Below are 27,500 nucleotides of genomic sequence, written 5' to 3'. Positions count from 1 at the left end.
TACTAGTCTTACTGAGGGTACAGTGTGCTGCTAGTCTTACTGAGGTTACAGTGTGCTGCTAGTCTTACTGAGGGTACAGTGTGCTACTAGTCTTACTGAGGGTACAGTGTGCTGCTAGTCTTACTGAGGGTACAGTGTGCTGCTAGTCTTACTGAGGTTACATTGTGCTGCTAGTCTTACTGAGGTTACAGTGTGCTGCTAGTCTTACTGAGGTTACAGTGTGCTGCTAGTCTTACTGAGGTTACAGTGTGCTGCTAGTCTTACTGAGGGTACAGTGTGATGCTAGTCTTACTGAGGCCTCTTTCAGAGCCGTTCTGTTGGTCTCTTTGATGTTATCAAGCTTGTTTCTGTTTCTGTGAGTCCGTATACATGCCTGTGTGAACATGTGGTAGAAACATAAAAGACAGTTGGTGTGTGTGTGTGTGTGTGTGTGTGTGTGTGTGTGTGTGTGTGTGTGTGTGTGTGTGTGTGTGTGTGTGTGTGTGTGTGTGTGTGTGTGTGTGTGTGTGTGTGTGTGAGTGTGTGTGTGTGTGTAAAAGAGTAAGAGTAAGAGTAAGAGTAAGAGTAAGAGTAAGAGTAAGAGTAAGAGTAAGAGTGAGAGTGAGAGTGAGAGTGAGAGTGAGAGTGATAGGGAACATGTCCTAAACTGTAATTCAGAGTAAATCCATCAGGCTGTTTCTCACCATACACACAATTTATGGAACAGTGCTTCTCTCTTTTGTGACCAAGCATGTGTTTGTTGATTAGACTCTGTGGCAGCCTCGTCAATGATGTCACAGTAGGTTCTAAGCCAATCCCGCGACAGTAGGTTCTCTACCAATCCCACGACAGTAGGTTCTATACCAATCCCACAACAGTAGGTTCTAAGCCAATCCCACGACAGTAGGTTCTAAGCCAATCCCACGACAGTACACACTGAGTCCAGTGTTTTAGGATTGACACTGAGTCCAGTGGTTTAGGAGTGACACTGAGTCCAGTGTTTTAGGATTGACACTGAGTCCAGTGGTTTAGGATTGACACTGAGTCCAGTGTTTTAGGATTGACACTGAGTCCAGTGTTTTAGGAGTGACACTGAGTCCAGTGGTTTAGGAGTGACACTGAGTCCAGTGTTTTAGGATTGACACTGAGTCCAGTGTTTTAGGATTGACACTGAGTCCAGTGTTTTAGGGTTGACACTGAGTCCAGTGTTTTAGGGTTGACACTGAGTCCAGTGTTTTAGGAGTGACACTGAGTCCAGTGGTTTAGGGTTGACACTGAGTCCAGTGTTTTAGGATTGACACTGAGTCCAGTGTTTTAGGATTGACACTGAGTCCAGTGTTTTAGGATTGACACTGAGTCCAGTGTTTTAGGATTGACACTGAGTCCAGTGTTTTAGGATTGACACTGAGTCCAGTGGTTTAGGAGTGACCCTGAGTCCAGCAGTTTAGGAGTGACACTGAGTCCAGCTGTTTAGGAGTGACACTGAGTCCAGCTGTTTAGGAGTGACCCTGAGTGTAGCAGTTTAGGAGTGACACTGAGTCCAGCAGTTTAGGAGTGACCCTGAGTGCAGCAGTTTAGGAGTGACACTAAGTGCAGCAGTTTAGGAGTGACACTGAGTGCAGTGGGTCCAGTGACAGCCAGGGGGTCCAGATAAGATAGATTAGTTTAGTTGATGAGAAGATGTGATGAATTTTTAATGAGGAGCTTATCAGGATCATTAGTTAGGTTTGGTTTACTCACACTGCCATCATTAATTCATGGCTGTCACATCCTGCATTGTTCAGAGCTCTACGTAAATTAATAGAAAAGAATAATGACTGGTTGGGTTTTCTAAGACTTGTCAATGATGGATAACTCTCTGTCTGTCTGTCTGTCTGTCTGTCTGTCTGTCTGTCTGTCTGTCTGTCTGTCTGTCTGTCTGTCTGTCATTCTGTCTGTCTGTCTGTCTGTACAGTGGTGGAAAAAGCACCCAATTGTCATACTTGAGTAAAAGTAAAGATACCTTAATAGACAATGACTTAAGTAAAAGTGAAAGGCACTCAGTAAAATACTACTTGAGTAAAAGTCTGAAAGGGTTTGGTTTTAAATATACTTAAGTATCAAAATTAAATGTAATCGCTAAAAGCTAAATTATAAATAATTTCAAATTCCCTATATTATGCAAACCAGACAGACAACATATATTTTTGTATGTATTTTTTGTGGATATCCAGGGGCACGCTCCAACACTCAAACGTCATTTACAAATGAAGCATGTGTGTTTAGTGAGTCCACCAGATCAGAGGCAGTAGGGATGACTAAAGATGTTCTCTTGACACTGTAAGTGTGTGAATTGGACAATTTTCCTGTTCTGCTAAGCATTCAAAATCGAACAAGCACCATTGGGTGTCAGGGAAATGGATGGAGTAAAGGGTACATCATTTTCTTTAGGAATGTAGTGCAGGAAAAATATAAGCAGTGCACAATTTATATAGTAAAGTACAGATCCCTCAAAAAACGACCTAAGGAGTACTTTAAACGACTTAAGGAGTACTTTAAACGACCTGAGGAGTACTTTAAACGACCTAAGGAGTACTTTAAACGACCTAAGGAGTACTTTAAACGACCTGAGGAGTACTTTAAACGACCTAAGCAGTACTTTAAACAACCTGAGGAGTACTTTAAACGACCTAAGGAGTACTTTAAACGACCTAAGGAGTACTTTAAACGGCCTAAGGAGTACTTTAAACGACCTAAGGAGTACTTTAAAGTATTTTTTATGAAGTACTCTACACCCCTGTGTGTGTGTGACCGCGTATAAGCAAGTGTATGTGCATCATCTAAGCCTAGCGGATGATGGACAAAGCCATTCTCAGGAAGGCAGTCTTTCTCTTAGACAATATAAATAGTCTGTGTGTCTTCTCTCAAAGAGCTGCTGTCAAAACAGCACCAAGAAAATATAGAGAATGTTAGTTCCACACATCCAGTTAGTTCCACACATCCAGTTAGTTCCACACATCCAGTTAGTTCCACACCTCAGTTAGTTCCACACCTCAGTTAGTTCCACACCTCAGTTAGTTCCACACCTCAGTTAGTTCCACACCTCAGTTAGTTCCACACATCCAGTTAGTTCCACACATCCAGTTAGTTCCACATCTCAGTTAGTTCCACACCTCAGTTAGTTCCACACCTCAGTTAGTTCCACACCTCAGTTAGTTCCACACATCCAGTTAGTTCCACACATCCAGTTAGTTCCACACATCCAGTTAGTTCCACACCTCAGTTAGTTCCACACCTCAGTTAGTTCCACACCTCAGTTAGTTCCACACCTCCATGCATATTGACACCACACCACACACACACAAACACACACATGCATATTGATGCCACACACACACACATGCCTATTGACCCCACACACACACACACACACATGCATATTGACGCCAAACACACGCACACACACATGCATATTGATGCCACACACACACACACACATGGATATTGATGCCAAACACACACACACACACACACACACACACACACATGCATGCATATTGACGCCACACACATACACACACACATGCATATTGATGCCAAACACACACACACACACATGCATATTGACGCCACACACACACACACACATGCATGCATATTGACGCCAAACACACACACACACACACACACACACACACACACACACACACACACACACACACACACACACACACACACACACACACACACATGCATATTGACAGCCACACACATACACACACACACATATCGATGCCAAACACACACATACACACACAAACATTCATATTGACGCCAAACACACACACACACACACCCACATACACATGCATATTGAAGCCACACACACACACACACACACACACATACACATGCATATTGACGCCACACACACACACACACACACACACACACACACACACACACACACACACACACATGCATATTGACGCCAAACACACACACACACACACACACACACACATACGCATGCATATTGACACCACACACACACACACACACACACACATACATATTGACGCCAAACACACACACACATGTATATTGACGCCAAACACACACACACACATTCATATTGACGCCAAACACACACACGCATTCATATTGACGCCACACACACACACACATGCATATTGACGCCAAACACACACACACATACATATTGACGCCACACACACACACACACACACATACGCATGCATATTGACGCCAAACACACACACAAGCATATTGACGCCACACACACACACAAGCATGCATATTGACGCCACAGACACACACACATGCATATTGACGCCACACACACACACAAGCATGCATATTGACGCCACACACACACACACATGCATATTGACGCCAAACACACACACACACATTCATATTGACGCCAAACACACACACGCATTCATATTGACGCCACACACACACACACATGCATATTGACGCCAAACACACACACACATACATATTGACGCCACACACACACACACACACACATACGCATGCATATTGACGCCAAACACACACACAAGCATATTGACGCCACACACACACACAAGCATGCATATTGACGACACACACACATGCATATTGACGCCACACACACACACAAGCATGCATATTGACGCCACACACACACACATGCATATTGACGCCACACACACACACACACGCATGCATATTGACGCCACACACACACATACATGCATATTGACGCCACACACACACACACACACACACACACACACTGATGCCACACACACTCACACGCATACTGGGCAACACACTCACATGCATATTGAAGCGACATATTGACTCGGTAACGGTACTCCCTTTATATAGTCTCACTATTATTATATTACAGTGTTAATATTTCCTTTCTTTTTTATATATACATATATTTATTTCACTCTGCATTGTTGTAAAAGTTCTCGTATATAAGCATTTCAAGGTAATGTCTACACCTCTTGTAATCGGAGCATGTGACAAATACAATTTGATTTGATTCTAGAACTCAATGCAACCGAGCAAGTCTCCATGGAAATGTTGAATGCATCAGCACATGTTATTTCGAATGTGGAACTTGGATGGATAATTGTGCTGAGTCCTATTTTAGTCCTTGTTGCCTCTGCTAGCAAATCCTTCTGTAACGGCTGCTGTCTCAATCTGTCTGCATTCTCTCAACACACACACTCAGCCTCCGGTCCCACACTCAGTCTCCAGTCCCACACTCAGTCCCCGGTCCCACACTCAGTCTCCCAGTCCCACACTCAGTCTCCCAGTCCCACACTCAGCCCCCAGTCCCACACTCAGTCTCCAGTCCCACACTCAGTCTCCAGTCCCACACTCAGCCTCCGGTCCCACACTCAGTCTCCAGTCCCACACTCAGCCTCCGGTCCCACACTCAGTCTCCCAGTCACACACTCAGTCCCCGGTCCCACACACAGTCTCCAGTCCCACACTCAGTCCCCGGTCCAACACTCAGTCCCAAGTCCCACACTCAGTCTCCAGTCCCACACTCAGTCTCCGGTCCCACACTCAGTCCCCAGTCCCACACTCAGTCTCCAGTCCCCAGTCCCACACTCAGTCCCCGGTCCCTCACTCAGTCTTCAGTCCCCGGTCCCACACACAGTCTGCCAGTCCCACACTCAGTCTTCCAGTCCCATACTCAGTCTCCCAGTCCCACACTCAGTCTCCCAGTCCCACACTCAGTCTCCCAGTCCCTCACTCAGTCTTCAGTCCCCGGTCCCACACACAGTCTGCCAGTCCCACACTCAGTCTCCCAGTCCCACACTCAGTCTCCAGTCCCACACTCAGTCTCCCAGTCCCACACTCAGTCTGCCAGTCCCACACTCAGTCTCCCAGTCCCACACTCAGTCTCCAGTCCCACACTCAGTCTCCCAGTCCCACACTCAGTCTCCAGTCCCCAGTCCCACACTCAGTCTTCAGTCTCCGGTCCCACACTCAGTCCCCGGTCCCACACTCAGTCTCCAGTCCCCTGTCCCACACTCAGTCTCCAGTCCCCGGTCCCACACTCAGTCTCCAGTCCCCAGTCCCACACTCAGTCCCCGGTCCCACACTCAGTCTCCGGTCCCACACTCAGTCCCCAGTCCCACGCTCAGTCTTCAGTCCCCGGTCCCACACTCAGTCTTCAGTTCCCTGTCCCACACTCAGTCTCCAGTCCCACACTCAGTCTCCGGTCCCACACTCAGTCTCCAGTCCCACACTCAGTCTCCCAGTCCCACACTCAGTCCCCAGTCCCACACTCAGTCTCCAGTCCCCAGTCCCACACTCAGTCTCCAGTCCCACACTCAGTCTTCAGTCCCACACTCAGTCTCCCAGTCCCACACTCAGTCTCCCAGTCCCACACTCAGTCCCCAGTCCCACACTCAGCCTCCAGTCCCACACTCAGCCTCCAGTCCCACACTCAGCCTCCAGTCCCACACTCAGTCTCCAGTCCCACACTCAGTCTCCGGTCCCACACTCAGTCCCCAGTCCCACACTCAGCCACCAGTCCCACACTCAGCCCCCAGTCCCACACTCAGCCCCCAGTCCCACACTCAGTCCCCAGTCCCACACTCAGCCTCCAGTCCCACACTCAGTCCCCAGATCAACAATCTAGTGCCTGTACACAGCCTACATGTCTGCCCAGTGAACAAGGCCTCGTTTCCCAGAGCATTCGTAGCGTTGAGATCATCATTAGAACCATCTTACCATGTATCTCTAGCAGCCGACATGTTTCCCAAAACAATTGTTATTGAAGTTGTACTTGAAAACGCTCATTATTTAGAGACTGCCTCAGACCAGAGCCAGACGTTTGATGCCTTTTTTCCCCCTTGAGTGTCACTTTATACACAGAAGGTCTCTGCTAAACGCAGAATCAAGAGGTCTATCTGTCTGACTGTGACTGCTGATAACTTCAGAACCAAGTTGACTCCAAATCCAGACCTCCATGGGGTTGATACATTTGATTTCCATTGATAATTATTGTGTGATTTTATTGTCAGCACATTCAACTATGTAAAGAAAAAAGTATTTAATAAGAATATTTAATTTATTCAGATCTAGGATGTGTTATTTTAGTGTTCCCTTTATTTTTTTGAGTAGTGTATAACGTTGCCAATATCTTCGCTACTTTTGGCCTATATCTTTTTTTTCAATCACATTGAAATACATTTTATGTTCATTTTAAATGAATTATATTATTCTAATTATAGGCTTTTGTTTGTAAACGTTTGCCTTAATATATTTCATGATGTGTAATAACATCTGTACAATGACGTGCCGAATCTTGATTTTGTGCATTATTGTAGGGTAAGCAGGAATAAGACACCTCAGTAGTTGCAGCCTCAGTCAGGAATGTCTCTCTAACAGCTGATCCGTCAGTATTGTTGGAATCATTCTAATGCTAAAGGTACGATTTGAATGGAGAGAGTTGATCTGAGACCCGCGTTGTTTTTCTATCGATCCCATCAGTATCAGCACATGATCTAACGACGCACTTAGAGAACCTTCTCTCTACGGTTTGGGAAAAAATTCTTAAAAAGTTGGCTCGTAAATAACGACACCTCTCGTAGGATCATCGTACGGCTTACGTTCCATCTCAACTGGGAAACGAGGCCCGGATGCCTTCTCTGTTGTTATAGTGGTTGTGAACGATGGGCGACTCAGACAGTCACTCCTCCTCTAGAGTGACATTCACCAAGAACAAAGAGGTAAACAGGCAAATAAAACAAACAAAACAACAAACAGAACAACAAACAAAACAAGAAGCATGACAGGTACTTTAAGACTGTCTTCTTTATCTGCCTTCAGATTCAATGGAGGAGTTGAGGCGCTGTCAGGGTTACGGGTGGGACTGTGACTGTGGCTCCTCCTGTTCTAACTGGGGTTGTGCCTGTGGCTCCTCCTGTTTATCTGGGGTTGTGACTGTGGCTCCTCCTGTTTATCTGGGGTTGTGCCTGTGGCTCCTCCTATTCTAACTGGGGTTGTGCCTGTGGCTCCTCCTATTCTAACTGGGGTTGTGCCTGTGGCTCCTCCTATTCTATCTGGGGTTCTGCCTGTGGCTCCTCCTGTTTATCTGGGGTTGTGCCTGTGGCTCCTCCTATTCTAACTGGGGTTGTGCCTGTGGCTCCTCCTGTTTATCTGGGGTTGTGCCTGTGGCTCCTCCTATTCTAACTGGGGTTGTGCCTGTGGCTCCTCCTATTCTAACTGGGGTTGTGCCTGTGGCTCCTCCTATTCTATCTGGGGTTCTGCCTGTGGCTCCTCCTGTTTATCTGGGGTTGTGCCTGTGGCTCCTCCTATTCTAACTGGGGTTGTGCCTGTGGCTCCTCCTATTCTAACTGGGGTTGTGCCTGTGGCTCCTCCTATTCTAACTGGGGTTGTGCCTGTGGCTCCTCCTATCTAACTGGGGTCGTGATAAACCCTGGTCAACCTGAGTATATGTGTACATTTGGTCATAACATTTGCACAACCTTATATAACACTGTGAGAATGTAATGGGTTATCTGTGTAACACTGTGAGAATGTAATGGGTTATCTTTGTAACACTGTGAGAATGTAATGGATTATCTGTGTAACACTGTGAGAATGGAATGCAATGGGTTATCTGTGTAACACTGTGAGAATGGAATGGGTTATCTTTGTAACACTGTGAGAATGGAATGGGTTATCTGTGTAAAACTGTGAGAATGGAATGGGTTATCTTTGTAACACTGATAGAATGGAATGGGTTATCTTTGTAACACTGTGAGAATGGAATGGGTTATCTGTGTAAAAGTGTGAGAATGGAATGGGTTATCTCTGTAACACTGTGAGAATGGAATGGGTTATCTGTGTAACACTGTGAGAATGGAATGGAATGGGTTATCTGTGTAACACTGTGAATAGAATATCTGTGTAACACTGTGCGAATGGAATGGGTTATCTGTGTAAAATTGTGAATGGAATGGGTTATCTGTGTAACACTGAGAATGGAATGGGTTATCTGTGTAACACTGTGAGAATGGAATGGAATGGGTTATCTGTGTAACACTGTGAGACTGGAATGGGTTATCTGTGTAACACTGTGATAATGGAATGGGTTATCTTTGTAACACTGTGAGAATGGAATGGGTTATCTGTGTAAAACTGTGAGAATGGAATGGGTTATCTCTGTAACACTGTGAGAATGGAATGGGTTATCTGTGTAACACTGTGAGAATGGAATGGAATGGGTTATCTGTGTAACACTGTGGGTTATCTGTGTAAAATTGTGAATGGAATGGGTTATCTGTGTAACACTGAGAATGGAATGGGTTATCTGTGTAACACAGTGAGAATGGAATGGAATGGGTTATCTGTGTAACACTGTGAGACTGGAATGGGTTATCTGTGTAACACTGTGATAATGGAATGGGTTATCTGTGTAACACTGTGAGAATGGAATGGAATGGGTTATCTGTGTAACACTGTGAGACTGGAATGGGTTATCTGTGTAACACTGTGAGAATGGAATGGGTTATATGTGTAACACTGTGAGAATGGAAGGAGTTATCTGTGTAGAGCTGAAGGCTCAGAGACGATTCCGAGTATGTTTGTTTGTTTTGTCTCTTGGTCCAGATGGACTTTCAGAAATATATGGAGCTGTTCCATAGACAGTAAAGAGTTATAACTGTTGTTCCGTAGACAGTAAAGAGTTATAACTGTTGTTCCGTAGACAGTAAAGAGTTATAACTGTTGTTCCGTAGACAGTAAAGAGTTATAACTGTTGTTCCATAGACAGTAAAGAGTTATAACTGTTGTTCCGTAGACAGTAAAGAGTTATAACTGTTGTTCCGTAGACAGTAAAGAGTTATAACTGTTGTTCCATAGACAGTAAAGAGTACTAACTGTTGTTCCGTAGACAGTAAAGAGTTATAACTGTTGTTCCATAGACAGTAAAGAGTTATAACTGTTGTTCCATAGACAGTAAAGAGTTATAACTGTTGTTCCACAGACACTAAAGAGTTATAACTGTTGTTCCGTAGACAGTAAAGAGTTATAACTGTTGTTCCATAGACAGTAAAGAGTTATAACTGTTGTTCCATAGACAGTAAAGAGTTATAACTGTTGTTCCATAGACAGTAAAGAGTTATAACTGTTGTTCCATAGACACTAAAGAGTTATAACTGTTGTTCCATAGACAGTAAAGAGTTATTGTAACGGTTTTCCGTATGAGAAGGAGAGTCGGACCAAAATGCAACGTGTCGATTGCGATCCATGTTTTAATAAACAAACGTAAAACACGAATCAATACAAACACTACAAAATAAAGAACGTAATGAAAACCTAAACAGCCTATCTGGTGAAAACACATAGACAGGAACAATCACCCACAAACACACAGTGAAACCCAGGCTACCTAAATATGGTTCCCAATCAGAGACAATGACGAACACCTGCCTCTGATTGAGAACCATATCAGGCCGAACATAGAACTAGACAAACTAGACATGTAACATAGAATGCCCACTCAGATCACACCCTGACCAACCACAACATAGAAATATACAAAGTAAACTATGGTCAGGGTGTGACAGTACCCCCCCCCCCCCCCCCCAAGGTGCGGACTCCGGCCGCAAAACCTAAACCTATAGGGGAGGGTCTGGGTGGGCATCTGTCCGCGGTGGCGGCTCTGGCGCTGGACGTGGACCCCACTCAATAATAGTCTTGGTCCACCTCCTTAGCGTCCCTAGATAGGTGACCCTCCTTAATGACAGCTCGGGACAGAGGGTCAGCTCGAGACAGAAGGACAGCTCGGGACAGAGGTAGCTCGGGACTGATGGGTAGCTCAGCACTGAGAGGAAGCTCAGCACTGAGAGGAAGCTCAGCACTGAGAGGAAGCTCAGGCAGGTAGTTGGATCCGGCAGATCCTGGCTGGCTGGCGGTTCTGGCAGATCCTGGCTGGCTGGCGGTTCTGGCAGATCCTGGCTGGCTGGCGGATCTGGCAGATCCTGGCTGACTGGCGGATCTGGAAGATCCTGGCTGACTGGCGGATCTGGAAGATCCTGGCTGACTGGCGGATCTGGAAGAGTCTGGTCGACTGGCGGATCTGGAAGAGTCTGGTCGACTGGCGGATCTGGAAGAGTCTGGTCGACTGGCGGATCTGGAAGAGTCTGGTCGACTGGCGGATCTGGAAGAGTCTGGTAGACTGGCAGATCTGGAAGAGTCTGGTAGACTGGCAGATCTGGAAGAGTCTGGTAGACTGGCAGATCTGGAAGAGTCTGGTAGACTGGCAGATCTGGAAGAGTCTGGTTGTCTGGCAGATCTGGAAGAGTCTGGTTGTCTGGCAGATCTGGAAGAGTCTGGTTGACTGGTAGATCTGGAAGAGTCTGGTTGATTGGCAGCTCTGGCTGCTCCATGCTGACTGGCTGCTCCATGCTGACTGGCAGCTCTGGCTGCTCCATGCTGACTGGCTGCTCCATGCTGACTGGCAGCTCTGGCTGCTCCATGCTGACTGGCTGCTCTGGCTGCTCCATGCTGACTGGCTGCTCCATGCTGACTGGCTGCTCCATGCTGACTGGCAGCTCTGGCTGCTCCATGCTGACTGGCTGCTCCATGCTGACTGGCTGCTCCATGCTGACTGGCAGCTCTGGCTGCTCCATGCTGACTGGCTGCTCCATGCTGACTGGCAGCTCTGGCTGCTCCATGCTGACTGGCTGCTCTGGCTGCTCCATGCTGACTGGCGGCCCTGGCTGCTCCATGCTGACTGGCGGCCCTGGCTGCTCCATACTGACTGGCGGCCCTGGCTGCTCCATGCTAACTGGCAGCTCTGGCGGCTCCTTGCAGACTGGCAGCTCTGGCGGCTCCTTGCAGACTGGCAGCTTTGGCGGCATCCTGCAGACAGGCAGCTCTGGCGGCTCCTTGCAGACTGGCAGCTCCTTGCAGACTGGCAGCTCTATGCAGAACGGCAGCTCTATGCAGACTGGCAGCTCAATGCAGACTGGCAGCTCCTTGCAGACTGGCAGCTCCTTGCAGACTGGCAGCTCCTTGCAAACTGGCAGCTCCTTGCAAACTGGCAGCTCCTTGCAAACTGGCAGCTCCTTGCAAACTGGCAGCTCCTTGCAAACTGGCAGCTCCTTGCAAACTGGCAGTTCTGAACAGGCGGGAGACTCCGGCAGCGCTGTAGAGAAGGAAGGCTCTAACAGCGCTAAACAGGCGGGAGACTCCGACAGCGCTGAAGAGGAGGAAGGCTCTGGCAGCGCTGGACAGGCGAGGCGCACTGTAGGCCTGATGCGTGGTGCTGGCACTGGTGGTACTGGGCCGAGGACACGCACAGGAAGCCTGGTGCGGGGAGCTGCTACCGGAGGGCTGGGGTGTGGAGGTGGTACTGGAAAAACCGGACCGTGCAGGCGCACTGGAGCTCTTGAGCACCGAGCCTGCCCAACCTTACCTGGTTGAATGCTCACGGTCGCCCTGCCAGTGCGGCGAGGTGGAATAGCCCGCACTGGGCTATGCAGGCGAACCGGAGACACCGAGCGCAAGGCTGGTGCCATGTAAGCCGGCCCAAGGAGACGCACTGGGGACCAGCTGCGTAGAGCCGGCTTCATGGCATTAGGCTCGACGCTCAATCTAGCCCGGCCGACACGCGGAGCTGGAATATACCGCACCGGGCTATGCACCCGCACTGGAGACACCGTGCGCACCACTGCATAACACGGTGCCTGTCCGGTCTCTCTAGCCCCCCGGTAAGCACAGGGAGTCTGCCCAGGTTTCCTACCTGGCGTAGCCATACTCCCTGTTAGCCCCCCCCCCAAGAAATGTTTGGGGCTGCCTCTCGGGCTTCCTTGCCAGCCGTGTTCCCTCATATCGCCGGCTCCTCTGTCCGGCTGCCTCTGCTCTCCTAAGTGCCTCCACCTGTTCCCATGGGAGGCGATCTCTTCCAGCCAGTATCTCCTCCCAAGTGTAACAGCCCTTGCCATCCAAAACGTCCTCCCATGTCCATTCCTCTTTACGCTGCTGTTGCTGCCTGTTGACACGCTGCTTGGTCCGTTGGTGGTGGGTGATTCTGTAACGGTTTTCCGTATGAGAAGGAGAGTCGGACCAAAATGCAGCGTGTCGATTGCGATCCATGTTTTAATAAACAAACGTAAAACACGAATCAATACAAACACTACAAAATAAAGAACGTAATGAAAACCTAAACAGCCTATCTGGTGAAAACACATAGACAGGAACAATCACCCACAAACACACAGTGAACCCCAGGCTACCTAAATATGGTTCCCAATCAGAGACAATGACGAACACCTGCCTCTGATTGAGAACCATATCAGGCCGAACATAGAACTAGACAAACTAGACATGTAACATAGAATGCCCACTCAGATCACACCCTGACCAACCACAACATAGAAATATACAAAGTAAACTATGGTCAGGCTGTGACAGTTATAACTGTTGTTCCATAGACAGTAAAGAGTTATAACTGTTGTTCCATAGACAGTAAAGAGTTATAACTGTTGTTCCGTAGACAGTAAAGAGTTATAACTGTTGTTCCATAGACAGTAAAGAGTTATAACTGTTGTTCCGTAGAGAGTAGAGCTACATTGATTTTCACTGTAATTACAAAGCGGAAATATACAGAACCAGCATTTCTAGAGAGCATACGCTGGCAAGAGCCTAAGATATCTGCGGGAGAGGTATTGTCTCCCTGCCAAACACCATGGTCATCCATCAGACTGTTTAAGCCGATCACTAACATCGTTCAGCCTAGTGCCTAATTATCCCATAGAGAACATGGAGGTGGAAAGATCGGGGTTCTATTAAAATACCCTATTCACAATGGGAGGACAATTGATTCTGTGTCTGGGCCTGGGCCGCTGTTAAAACAGGAAGATGGATATCGCCTTGGGTATTAAGCATAGTTACAGTAAAGAGGCTGTTTTATGAAGCAGTCTAACAGAAGGGGGAGTCACTGTTCCTGTTTCATTGCTGCTGAAATTACACATTTACAGAAGTGCCCACACACAGACAGTACTGTAGGTGAGAAATGGGGTCACACATTCAGTATGTGTCTAAGGATGTGTGTGTTTATGAGAGAGAGAGAGAGAGAGAGAGAGAGAGAGAGAGAGAGAGAGAGAGAGAGAGAGAGAGAGAGAGAGAGAGAGAGAGAGAGAGAGAGAGAGAGAGAGAGAGAGAGAGAGAGAGAGAGACAGAGAGACAGAGAGAGACAGAGAGAAATTGTGTGTTTTTGTCATTATGTGTCTCAGAGAACAGCTGTAAATGCAGGTTGTTTACATATAATCTATGTCCCATATTCCATATGATATATTGTATATTCCGTATTGTATATTCTATATTCCACATTCCATATAACATATTCTATATTCCATATTGTATATTGCATATTCCGTATTGTATATTCAATATTCTATATTCCACATTCCATATGATATATTCTATATTCCATATTCTATATTCTATATTTCATATAATATTCTCTGTTTCTTGCCATGGCAAACAGTGGCAGGTGTTGAGAGTTGTGATCCATCTGAAATGAGAGAGCAGAGGAATGTGTCAACGTAAATCTGTTCTCGCTCTCACACACCTACACCCCATCCCTCCTCCACAGTATAAGTATCAAATGAAAGAGAGAGCTGGGTTCTATATAGGTGTTATTAGCTTGGCTGGGTCTCTGGTGTACAGATGTTTTCATGACCCTTATACACAGGGAGGGTATGTTTTACTCCTTTATACAGATCCTGTATGATGCCAGCCAGAGATTGCTCCTTGGCTTAAAGTGATGCTTCCACATGCACGCAAACACGCACTCAAACAAACACACACATGGGCACACACACACGTGTGTACACAAACACTCACGCACACACACACTCACACTCACACACACAAACACACACACACATTCATAACAGAGATTGAGCATTGGCACAGAACACTGAGACTGACATTTTCCATTTCAGAGAGCTCTTATCTCCTGGGGAAAGAAGGTCATTACTACACCGCTGTGGTAAATCTAATATGGGTCCAGTGACTGAACACCCCATATAAGAGGATCTCTCTCTCTCTCTGTCTCTCTCTCATTTCTATGTGTGTATTTTGAGAGCACGTACCACAGCTCTGTAAAGACTTGTTGACTTGAGGCTGAAGGACAGGTAGACTGATGGAGTCAGAGAAGTCATCGACAGGTAGACTGATAGAGTCAGAGAAGTCATCGACAGGTAGACTGATGGAGTCAGAGAAGTCATCGACAGGTAGACTGATGGAGTCAGAGAAGAGCTGAACGACAGGTAGACTGATGGAGTCAGAGAAGGCATCGACAGGTAGACTGATGGAGTCAGAGAAGTCATCGACAGGTAGACTGATAGAGTCAGAGAAGTCTTTGACAGGTAGACTGATGGAGTCAGAGAAGTCATCGACAGGTAGACTGATGGAGTCAGAGAAGAGCTGAACGACAGGTAGACTGATGGAGTCAGAGAAGGCATCGACAGGTAGACTGATGGAGTCAGAGAAGTCATCGACAGGTAGACTGATGGAGTCAGAGAAGTCATCGACAGGTAGACTGATGGAGTCAGAGAAGTCATGGACAGGTAGACTGATGGAGTCCGAGAAGTCATCGACAGGTACACTGATGGAGTCAGAGAAGAGGTGAACGACAGGTAGACTGATGGAGTCAGAGAAGTCATCGACAGGTAGACTGATGGAGTCAGAGAAGTCATCGACAGGTAGACTGATGGAGTCCGAGAAGTCATCGACAGGTACACTGATGGAGTCAGAGAAGAGGTGAATGACAGGTAGACTGATGGAGTCAGAGAAGTCATTGACAGGTAGACTGATGGAGTCAGAGAAGAGGTGAACGACAGGTAGACTGATGGAGTCAGAGAAGTCATCGACAGGTAGACTGATGGAGTCAGAGAAGTCATCGACAGGTAGACTGATAGAGTCAGAGAAGTCATCGACAGGTAGACTGATGGAGTCAGAGAAGTCATCGACAGGTAGACTGATGGAGTCAGAGAAGTCATCGACAGGTATACTGATAGAGTCAGAGAAGTCATCGACAGGTAGACTGATGGAGTCAGAGAAGTCATCGACAGGTAGACTGATGGAGTCAGAGAAGAGCTGAACGACAGGTAGACTGATGGAGTCAGAGAAGGCATCGACAGGTAGACTGATGGAGTCAGAGAAGTCATCGACAGGTAGACTGATGGAGTCAGAGAAGTCATCGACAGGTAGACTGATGGAGTCAGAGAAGTCATCGACAGGTAGACTGATGGAGTCAGAGAAGAGGTGAACGACAGGTAGACTGATGGAGTCAGAGAAGTCATCGACAGGTAGACTGATGGAGTCAGAGAAGTCATCGACAGGTAGACTGATGGAGTCAGAGAAGAGGTGAACGACAGGTAGACTGATGGAGTCAGAGAAGTCATCGACAGGTAGACTGATGGAGTCAGAGAAGAGGTGAACGACAGGTAGACTGATGGAGTCAGAGAAGTCATCGACAGGTAGACTGATGGAGTCAGAGAAGAGGTGAACGACAGGTAGACTGATGGAGTCAGAGAAGTCATCGACAGGTAGACTGATGGAGTCAGAGAAGTCATAGACAGGTAGACTGATGGAGTCAGAGAAGTCATAGACAGGTAGACTGATGGAGTCAGAGAAGAGGTGAATGACAGCTAGACTGATGGAATCAGAGAAGTCATCGACAGGTAGACTGATGGAGTCAGAGAAGTCATCGACAGGTAGACTGATGGAGTCAGAAAAGTGATTGACAGGTAGACTGATGGAGTGAGATAAGAGGTGAATAACTTGTGATAGAATTGGGTGCAGTAAGAGTTTAATGAGACAGTGAATGGATGACGGGATAGATGGGAAGGCGATAGAGGATGTGATTTATGGGATAGGTGATGGCTGAAAGAGAGAGCGAGGGAGAGTATTTGCGAGGGCACTAGAACAATCTACAACACCCGGCCTCACCCTACTGGATTCGGAAATCAAATGTCTACTGTTTGCTGATAATCTGGTGCTTCTGTCCCCAACCAAGAAGGGCCTACAAGAGCACCTAGATCTGTCCCCAACCAAGAAGGGCCTACAGCAGCACCTAGATCTGTCCCCAACCAAGAAGGGCCTACAGCAGCACCTAGATCTTGTGCCAGTATTCTGTGAGACCTGGGTCCTGACAGTGAATCTCAGTAAGACTAAAATAATTGTGTTCCAATAAAGGTCCAGTTGCCAGGACCACAAATACAAATTATATCTAGACACCGTTGCCCTAGAGCACACAAAGAACTGTAACTACCTCAGACATCAACACCATAGGTAACTTCAACAACAAGGCTGTGAACGATTTGAGAGACAAGAAGGGGCTTCTACACCATCAAAAGGAACATAAAACTCAACATCCCAATCAGGATCTTGCTAAGTCAGAGAAGTTCAGTCTGTTATAAAACCCATTACCTTATCTGGTTGTGAGGTCTGGGGTCCACTCACCAACCAATAATTCACAAAATGGGACAAACACCAAATTGAGACTTTGCATGCAGAATTCATTAAAAAAACTACTTTGTGTACAACTCAAAATCCCAAACAATGTATGCAGAGAAGAATTAGGACGATACCCGCTAGTTATCAACATCCAGAAAAGAGCCAGCTGGTAAGGGGACAAACAGACCCCACAGAGCCCCAGGACAGCAACACATTTAGACCCAACAAAATGATGAGAATGGAAAAACATAACTATTTGACACACTGGAAAGAATCAACCAAAAAACAGAGCAAATTGGAATGCTATCTGGCCCTAAACAGAGAGCACACAGTGGCAGAATACCTGACCACTGTGACTGACCCAAAATGAACAAAAGCGTTGACAATGTGCAGACTCAGTGAGCATAGCCTTTCTATTGAGAGAGGCCTTCCTGGTTACCTGTGCTAAACCTTCTTGGTTACCTGTGCTACCTATAAACACACGTGACCAGTGACCCATGACCCCAACATATAGTGCCCTCAAGTGTACAAAACGAGTTCAAATAACCATTGTCAGACAACATATACACAACACTAACATTCCAAAACAGCTCCTACACAAATCAAACATTGATACACTCCCATAGGCCGCTGCCCACAAAATGAGTTGGAAACTGATCTACACTTCCTAACCTCCTGCCAAATGTATGACCATGTTAGAGACACATATTTCCCTCAGAAAACAAATTGTAGTGACGATTCCCTGTGAAAAGCCACTGGCACAGGAGTGATGCCAAACTAAGAAGCCATTTAGCTACTAAGAACTTTCCAATACACTTTCAAAACAACAAACTTTTCAAAACAACAAAACTGAGAGCTCCCTCATTCTAAATAGTAGCTCATATCCAGGATAAGGTCTTATTCGGGATAAGCTGTTAACCTGCACACAGCAGCCAGTAGCATACCACCCTGCATACCAATCATACCACTCTTTCCTCTGGTCTAAAAAATATCCCAATTCCCAAAGGCAGTGATTGGGGACACTGCCCTGTGTAGGGTGCTGTCTTTTAGATGGGATGTTAAACGGGTGTCCTGACTCTCTGAGGTCATTAAAGATCCCATGGCGCTTATCGTATGAGTAGGGGTGTTAACCCTGGTGTCCTGGCTAAATTCCCAATCTGCCCCTCAAACCATCACGGTCACCTAATAATCCCCAGTTTACGATTGGCTCATCCATCCCCCTCCTCTCCCCTGTAGGAGGTCATTGCTGTAAATGAGAACGTGTTCTCAGTCAACTTACCTGGTAAACTAACAGATAAATAACAAGCACAGCATTCCAGATAGCAGCTCATGAATATCCCTGTATCTATGAATAAACACAATATTCCTAATTGAAGTTCACATTGGTTAAATGGAATAGTAACTGAAATCTGGACACTGACTATAGGTCTATAACCTCTCACATGTAGTATAATATTAAAGTGATGCCACTTTCGTGTGTTTTGCCAGCAGCTCTTCATAAGCACAGCGCTGTTTATGACTTCAAGCCTATCAGCCTAATGGCTGGTGTGACCACTGTGAAATGGCTAGCTAGTTAGCGGGGAGCGTGCGCTAATAGCGTTTCAAACGCCACTCGCTCTGAGACTTGGAGTAGTTGTTCCCCTTGCTCTGCAAGGGCTGCGGCTTTTGTGGAGTGATGGGTAACGCTGCTTCGAGTGTGGCTGTGGTCGATGTGTTCCTGGTTCGAGCCCTGGAAGGAGCGAGGAGAGGGACGGAAGCTATACTGTTACACTGGCAATACTATAGTGCCTATAAGAACATCCAATAGTCAAAGGTATATGAAATACAAATGGTATAGAGGGAAATAGTCCTATAATTCCTATAATAACTACAACCTAAAACCTCTTACCTTGGAATATTGAAGTCTCTGTTTAAAAGGAACCACCAACTTTCATATGTTCTCATGTTCTGAGCAAGGAACTTAAACGTTAGCTTTGTTACATGGCACATATTTTTACATGGCACATATTACTTTCTTCTCCAACACTTTGTTTTTGCATTATTTAAACCAAATTGAATATGTTTCATTATTTATTTGAGGCTAAATTGATTTTAATGATGTATTATATTAAGTTAAAATAAGTGTTCATTCAGCATTGTTGTAATTGTCATTATTACAAATGCATGTTTTTTAAATCGGACGATTAATCGGTACCGGCTTTTTTTGGTCCGCCAATAATCGGTATCGGTATCGGAGTTGAAAAATCATAATCGGTCGACCTCTAGAAGAAAGTATTATGAAGCCAAGATCAATGATATAAAGAATGTTGGGGAAAAAAACTTTGGTGCTCTGTCAATGAAATGAAGGACGGGACTGTCTGTCTCTCTGTCTGTGTCTCTCTCATTAGATCATTAATTAGCTGTAACCAACTCTAGGATTAGCTCTAATATAGATCATGTAGGTCGCTGCCTTATAGATGTACTATCTTAGTTTGACCACTTTCTCACAGCAGGAGATCCTGCAGCACTAGGAAAAATGAATTATGATGTGCATTATAATTACTAGATATACATTTGTCTTTAGGGCAAATCAAGCATGATATTTTAAACGTTTAACGTTAGAAGCATTTTTAAACCTCGACTACACCACACGTTGCATTTCCTGCTGCGCAACAAAACAGTGATCAAATTAAGATAGCACATCTGTATTTCTATCTCTATACACCAACCCAATTACCCAGACACTACTCTGACAACTGTCTCTACAGACCAACCCAATTACACAGACACTACTCTGACAACTGTCTCTATACACCAACCCAATTACACAGACACTACTCTGACAACTGTCTCTACAGACCAACCCAATTACCCAGACACTACTCTGACAACTGTCTCTACAGACCAACCCAATTACACAGACACTACTCTGACAACTGTCTCTACAGACCAACCCAATTACACAGACACTACTCTGACAACTGTCTCTACAGACCAACCCAATTACACAGACACCACTCTGACAACTGTCTCTATACACCAACCCAATTACCCAGACACCACTCTGACAACTGTCTCTATACACCAACCCAATTACACAGACACCACTCTGACAACTGTCTCTATACACCAACCCAATTACACAGACACCACTCTGACAACTGTCTCTATACACCAACCCAATTACACAGACACCACTCTGACAACTGTCTCTATACACCAACCCAATTACCCAGACACCACTCTGACAACTGTCTCTATACACCAACCCAATTACACAGACACTACTCTGACAACTGTCTCTACAGACCAACCCAATTACACAGACACCACTCTGACAACTGTCTCTATACACCAACCCAATTACCCAGACACCACTCTGACAACTGTCTCTATACACCAACCCAATTACACAGACACCACTCTGACAACTGTCTCTATACACCAACCCAATTACACAGACACCACTCTGACAACTGTCTCTATACACCAACCCAATTACACAGACACCACTCTGACAACTGTCTCTATACACCAACCCAATTACACAGACACCACTCTGACAACTGTCTCTATACACCAACCCAATTACCCAGACACTACTCTGACAACTGTCTCTATACACCAACCCAATTACCCAGACACTACTCTGACAACTGTCTCTATACACCAACCCAATTACACAAACATCGCTCTGACAACTGTCTCTATACACCAACCCAATTACCCAGACACCACTCTGAAATATCTGTCAGGTTATAAAACGAATTACAGTTGTTGAAAGGATGTTTTGTGTGGGAACAAGTTCAGCTGGGTAGATAGATGGAGTGTGTGAATGCTTTGAATAGATTGTATGTGTATGTGTTTACTGCAGGAACAGAGACAGAGACACACACACACACACACTAAGGTGATTTATTCACACACACATACTCCCAACTGTGTGGCGATAATTTGAAGTCTACACCTTTTTCCTTCTCTCTACCTCTTCACTGACAGAGTCTGGAAGTGGGGAGAGAGAAACCATCCTTTCAATCTAAACATACATATATATATATATATATATATATATATATATATATATATATATATATATATATATATATATAAATGGGCTCAATTTTGTTTTGTATTTTGCTGATTATATTTATACTGAACAAAAATATAAACGCAACATGTAAAGTGTTGGTCCCATGTTTCATGATCTGAAATAAAAGATCCCAGAAATGTTCCGTATGGACAAAAAGCGTATTTCTCTCATTTTGTGCGCAAATTTCTCCTTTGCCAAGATAATCCATCCACCTGACAGGTGTGTCATATTAAGAAGCTGATTAAACAGCATGATCATTACACGGGTGCACCTTGTGCTGGGGACAATAATAGGCCACTCTGAAATGTGCAGTTTTGTCACACAACATAATCGCACAGATGTGTCAAGTTTTGAGGGATCATGCAATTGGAATACTGACTGCAGGAATGTCCACCAGAGCTGTTACCAGAATTTTATGTTGATTTCTCTACCATAAGCCACCTCCAACGTCATTTTAGAGAATTTGGCAGTAGGTCCAACCTGCCTCACAACCGCAGACCATGTGTAACCACGCCAGCCCAGGACCTCCACATCCAGCTTCTTCACTTGTGGGATGGTCTCTGATGAGCCACCTGGACAGCTGATAAAACTGTGGATTTGGACAACCAAATAATTTCTGCACAGACTGTCAGAAAACGTCTCAGTGAAGCTCATCTGCGTGCTCGTCGTCCTCACCAGGGTCTTGACCTGACCGCAGTTTGTCATCATAACCAACTTCAGTGGGCAAATGCTCACCTTTGATGGCCACTGTCACGCTAGAGAAGTGTGCTCTTCATGGACGAATCCTGGTTTCAATTGTACCGGACAGATAGCAGACAGTGTGTATGGCGTCGTGTGAGCGAGTGGTTTGCTTATGCATGGCCCCATGTCGCAAGGATCTGTACACAATTCCTGGAAGCTGAAAATGTCCCAGTTCTTCCATGGCCTGTATACTCACAAGACATGTCACCCATTGAGCATGTTCGGGAGGCTCTGGATCGACCTGTACGACAGCGTGTTCCAGTTCCCGCCAATATCCAGCAAGTGACAACATTCCACAGGCCACAATCAACAGCCTGATCAACTCTATGTGAAGGAGATGTGTTACGCTGCATGAGGAAAATGGTCGTCACGCCAGATACTGACAGGTTTTCTGATCCACACCCATACCTTTTATTTAAGGTGTCTGTTATCAACAGATGCATTTCTTTATTCCCAGTCATGTGAAATCCGTAGATTCGGGCCTAAATAATTAATTTCAATTGATTGATTTCCTTGTATGAACTGTAACTCAGTAAAAATCTTTGAAATTGCTGCAGATAGCGTTTCTATTTTTGTTCAGTGTAGAAAAGGCCCGTGTTACGACACTAGCTAGCTTGCCAGTTGACGTTGGAAGTCAGCTCCGTTCTGCCCACGGAGCAGTGACTGAGTTCTATTGAGCAGTGACCACTTTTTGACCAAGGCCGTAATGACATTCTATTCGCTAACTAATCTGAGTAAATTGTCTGTAACTGTTGAACTATATACAGTGGGGGGGAAAAATTATTTAGTCAGCCACCAATTGTGCAAGTTCTCCCACTTAAAAATATGAGAGAGGCCTCATCATAGGTACACTTCAACTATGACAGACAAAATGAGAAAAAGAAATTCAGAAAATCACATTGTAGGATTTTTAATGAATTTATTTGCAAATCATAGTGGAAAATAAGTATTTGCACAATTGGTAGCTGACTAAATACTTGTTTTGCCCCACTGTATGTAGTAGAGACATAAGGGGTTTGGACTATTATTCTCTCTATTGTCTATCATATCACAAACATGGAATGAAATTACAATTTTATGGGTCAACACCCTAATTAGGTTGTGGGGCCAAGGTTGTGAGGCCAAGGTTGTGAGGCCAAGGTTGTGAGGCCAAGGTTGTGGGGCCAAGGTTACGGGGCCAAGGTTGTGGGGCCAAGGTTACGGGGCCAAGGTTGTGGGGCCAAGGTTGTGAGGTCAAGGTTGTGAGGCCAAGGTTGTGGGGCCAAGGTTACGGGGCCAAGGTTGTGGGGCCAAGGTTGTGAGGTCAAGGTTGTGGTTGCAAGGTTGTGGGGCCAAGGTTGTGAGGTCAAGGTTGTGGGGCCAAGGTTGTGAGGCCAAGGTTGTGAGGTCAAGGTTGTGGGGCCAAGGTTGTGAGGTCAAGGTTGTGGGGCCAAGGTTGTGAGGCCTGTGGTTACAGTGTTTTCATGCCAGAGACCGTGTCACTCTTAACTTGTGTCCATTTATTAATTGTGTTACAGTGTCATTGGAAAAGCAGGTTAAACTGTTCTAGACTGCTGCAGAAGGTGAAGACCTAACACATTGTAAAGCAGTGTCCTGGTCAAACTGTTCTAGACTGCTGCAGAAGGTGAAGACCTAACACATTGTTACGCAGTGTCCAGGTCAAACTGTTCTAGACTGCTGCAGAAGGTGAAGACCTAACACATTGTAAAGCAGTGTCCTGGTCAAACTGTTCTAGACTGCTGCAGAAGGTGAAGACCTAACACATTGTAAAGCAGTGTCCAGGTCAAACTGTTCTAGACTGCTGCAGAAGGTGAAGACCTAACACATTGTAAAGCAGTGTCCAGGTCAAACTGTTCTAGACTGCTGCAGAAGGTGAAGACCTAACACATTGTAAAGCAGTGTCCAGGTCAAACTGTTCTAGACTGCTGCAGAAGGTGAAGACCTAACACATTATAAAGCAGTGTCAAGGTCAAACTGTTCTAGACTGCTGCAGAAGGTGAAGACCTAACACATTGTAAAGCAGTGTCCAGGTCAAACTGTTCTAGACTGCTGCAGAAGGTGAAGACCTAACACATTGTAAAGCCGTGTCCAGGTTAAACTGTTCTAGACTGCTGCAGAAGGTGAAGACCTAACACATTGTAAAGCCGTGTCCAGGTTAAACTGTTCTAGACTGCTGCAGAAGGTGAAGACCTAACACATTGTAAAGCCGTGTCCAGGTTAAACTGTTCTAGACTGCTGCAGAAGGTGAAGACCTAACACATTGTAAAGCCGTGTCCAGGTTAAACTGTTCTAGACTGCTGCAGAAGGTGAAGACCTAACACATTGTAAAGCCGTGTCCAGGTTAAACTGTTCTAGACTGCTGCAGAAGGTGAAGACCTAACACATTGTAAAGCAGTGTCCAGGTTAAACTGTTCTAGACTGCTGCAGAAGGTGAAGACCTAACACATTGTAAAGCCGTGTCCAGGTCAAACTGTGCTACTAGATAATGAGTGCCTGATGAGTTGTAGTGTGTGTCTGGAGCTGACCCCGAGCTGACAAGGTAAAATAAATATAGTTGTTCTGTCCCTGAACAAGGCAGTTAACCCACTGTTCCTAGGCAGTCATTGAAAATAAGAATTTGTTCTTAACTGGCTCGCCTAGTTAAATAAAGGTCAAATAAAAATATTTAAAAAATGCTTGTTCTTTTCTATTTAGTCATGTGTCATTCACCTGTCAGCCCCGTGTATACGGCTTGTCAGGAAGTTGACATGACAGGTCTGAGACCAGAACTGAGACCTGATTGATTCCATCAGTCACTGATTGGTCATGGCAGGCTTCTACTGCTCTGTTATTGGTCACAGGCGGGTTCTACAGGTCTCTGCCTTGTTGGAGTGGGTATAAAGCAGTGAGATTTCCAAATGATGGGCAATGTCACAGAACGTCAGGATAACTCAGTGTCAGCCTGTCGGCCGTTACACAACATGACACAAAACCAGAGGAGAGACACACACACTGATTAGAGGACATCACTTCCTGTTGGCCAGACAGACAGACAACACTCTCTGTTTTTCTGGTTCTTGCTGTTAAGGGTCTAATCAAACTATGGCTGGTTCTGCCACCATTAGCCAGTTGTCACTTGGACACACACACACACACACACACACACACACACACACACACACACACACACACACACGCACACACACACACACACACTGCGTACAACAGTGTTCCCATACCACACCTGTGCGCATAATGAGATGATTACAGAGCCAATTAGGTGTTCTAAATATTATTCCCAATGAAACCTCCCAACCCCCCTCCACCTCTCTGTCCTGTGTACTCATCTGAAGTGAACCTAAGCTTGTTGACTTATTTCCGGACACATATTTTCATTTCTCTGTATCTGTTTGAATGAAATAACCATGTAGTCAAGGATAAAGTGTCAGGCGTTTGGCAGCACTGTGTGAGAGGAGAGGGCATTATGTCTAACTCTGTCTGTCTGTCTCACTCAGGATGTAATGTGACTGAGATCTAACTCTGTCTGTCTGTCTGTCTGTCTGTCTGTCTGCCTGTCTGTCTGTCTGTCTGTCTGTCTGTCTGTCTGTCTGTCTGTCTGTCTGTCTGTCTGTCTGTCTGTCTGTCTGTCTCACTCAGGATGTAATGTGACTGAGATCTAACTCTGTCTGTCGGTCTGGCTCAGTCAGAATTAGCAACGTGTCGGTCTCAGGAATACATACAGTCCCACATCACTGCCAATCACTCCCTCCCTCACTCCATCCCTACCTCTGCTTCCAAATCTCTCATTCCCCCCTACCTCTGTTTCCCAATCACTCCCTCCCTCACTCCCTCCCTCTCTACCTCTGCTTCCAAATCTCTCACTCCCTCACTTCCTCTGCTTCCCAATCCCTCCCTCCCTCCCTCCCTCCCTCCCTCCCTCCCTCCCTCCCTCCCTCCCTCCCAATCTCTGCTTCCCAATCTCTCTCTCTCCCTCCCTCCCTCCCTCCCTCCCTCCCTCCCTCCCTCCCTCCCTCCCTCCCTCCCTCCCTCCCTCCCTCCCTCCCTCCCTCCCTCCCTTCCTCCCAACCTCTGCTTCCCAATCTCTCTCTCCCTCCCTCCCTCTGCTTCCCAATCTCCCTCCCTCCCTCCCTCCCTCCCTCCCTCCCTCCCTCCCTCCCTCCCTCCCTTCCAACCTCTGCTTCCCAATCTCTCTCTCCCTCCCTCCCTCCCTCTGCTTCCCAATCTCTCTCTCCCTCCCTCCCTCCCTCTGCTTCCCAATCCCTCCCTCCCTCCCTCCCTCCTTCTGCTTCCAAATCCCTCCCTCCCTCCCTACCTCTGCTTCCAAATCCCTCCCTCCCTCCCTCCCTCCCTCTGCTCCCCAATATCTCCCTTCCTCCCTCCCTCCCTCCCTCCCTCCCTCCCTCCCTCCCTCTGCTCCCCAATCTCTCTCTCCCTAGGGGCGGCAGGTAACCTAGAGTTTAGAGCGTTGGGCCAGTAACCGATTATGGCAGCCCACCATATGGTAGCAACTCTCTGATTCAGAGGGGTTGGGTTAAATGCAGAAGAAACATTTCAGCTGTACAACTGTCTAGGTATCCCCCTTTCCCTTACCTTCTCTTCCCAATCTCTCTCCCTGCCTATGTTTCCTGGGGGTTAGTGTGATAATTGAACTTTTGACTAATCTTGACCATCACACACACACACAACAATACACACACACGAAACACACACAGCCAGCTGCCCTTCTATCTTGATCTGAGTTGATTCGTTAACAACATTGACTAACAGCTCTACTGTATGTTTCTCTCCTCAGGAACCTGGGGAAATCAGGACTTAGAGTGTCGTGCTTGGGACTGGGTAAGAACACTCACCTTTTTAGAACCCATCAGCTGCTCTGAGTTGCACTATTGCACAGATCTGGGATCAGCTTACCTTCCACAAATATTACCTTTAGTCACAATGGGAAGAATAGAAAACTGGTACACGTACAACTTCCTCCTACACCGTTTGGGCTCATCTCATAGGTGAAAGAAGTGGAAGAGCAGCTGTGCTGTTTAAGAAATAAAGGCAGAACTTTCCAGGCAGATTTTGTATTTGAGGAACTACAGTTGAAGTCTGAAGTTTACATACACTGAGGTTGAAATCATTAAAACTAGTTTACATACACTGAGGTTGGAGTCATTAAAACTAGTTTACATACACTTAGGTTGGAGTCATTAAAACTAGTTTA

At 46.0% G+C, this 27,500-nt stretch overlaps 1 protein-coding gene across 1 annotated transcript in view; it reads left to right on the top strand.

The window, feature by feature from the left end:
- LOC139386226 (voltage-gated potassium channel subunit beta-1-like) overlaps positions 1-27,500 on the top strand; it is a 174,745-nt gene that overhangs the window by 50,660 nt on the left and 96,585 nt on the right. The window contains exon 2 of the mRNA XM_071131707.1: positions 27,084-27,127. Coding sequence (XP_070987808.1) covers positions 27,084-27,127 — 44 coding nt within the window. The remainder of the gene's footprint in view (positions 1-27,083; positions 27,128-27,500) is intronic.

This window comes from Oncorhynchus clarkii, chromosome 27 (assembly GCF_045791955.1).
Source record: "Oncorhynchus clarkii lewisi isolate Uvic-CL-2024 chromosome 27, UVic_Ocla_1.0, whole genome shotgun sequence".
Lineage (NCBI taxonomy): Eukaryota > Metazoa > Chordata > Actinopteri > Salmoniformes > Salmonidae > Oncorhynchus > Oncorhynchus clarkii.
This window is presented reverse-complemented; position numbering and strand designations above follow the sequence as displayed.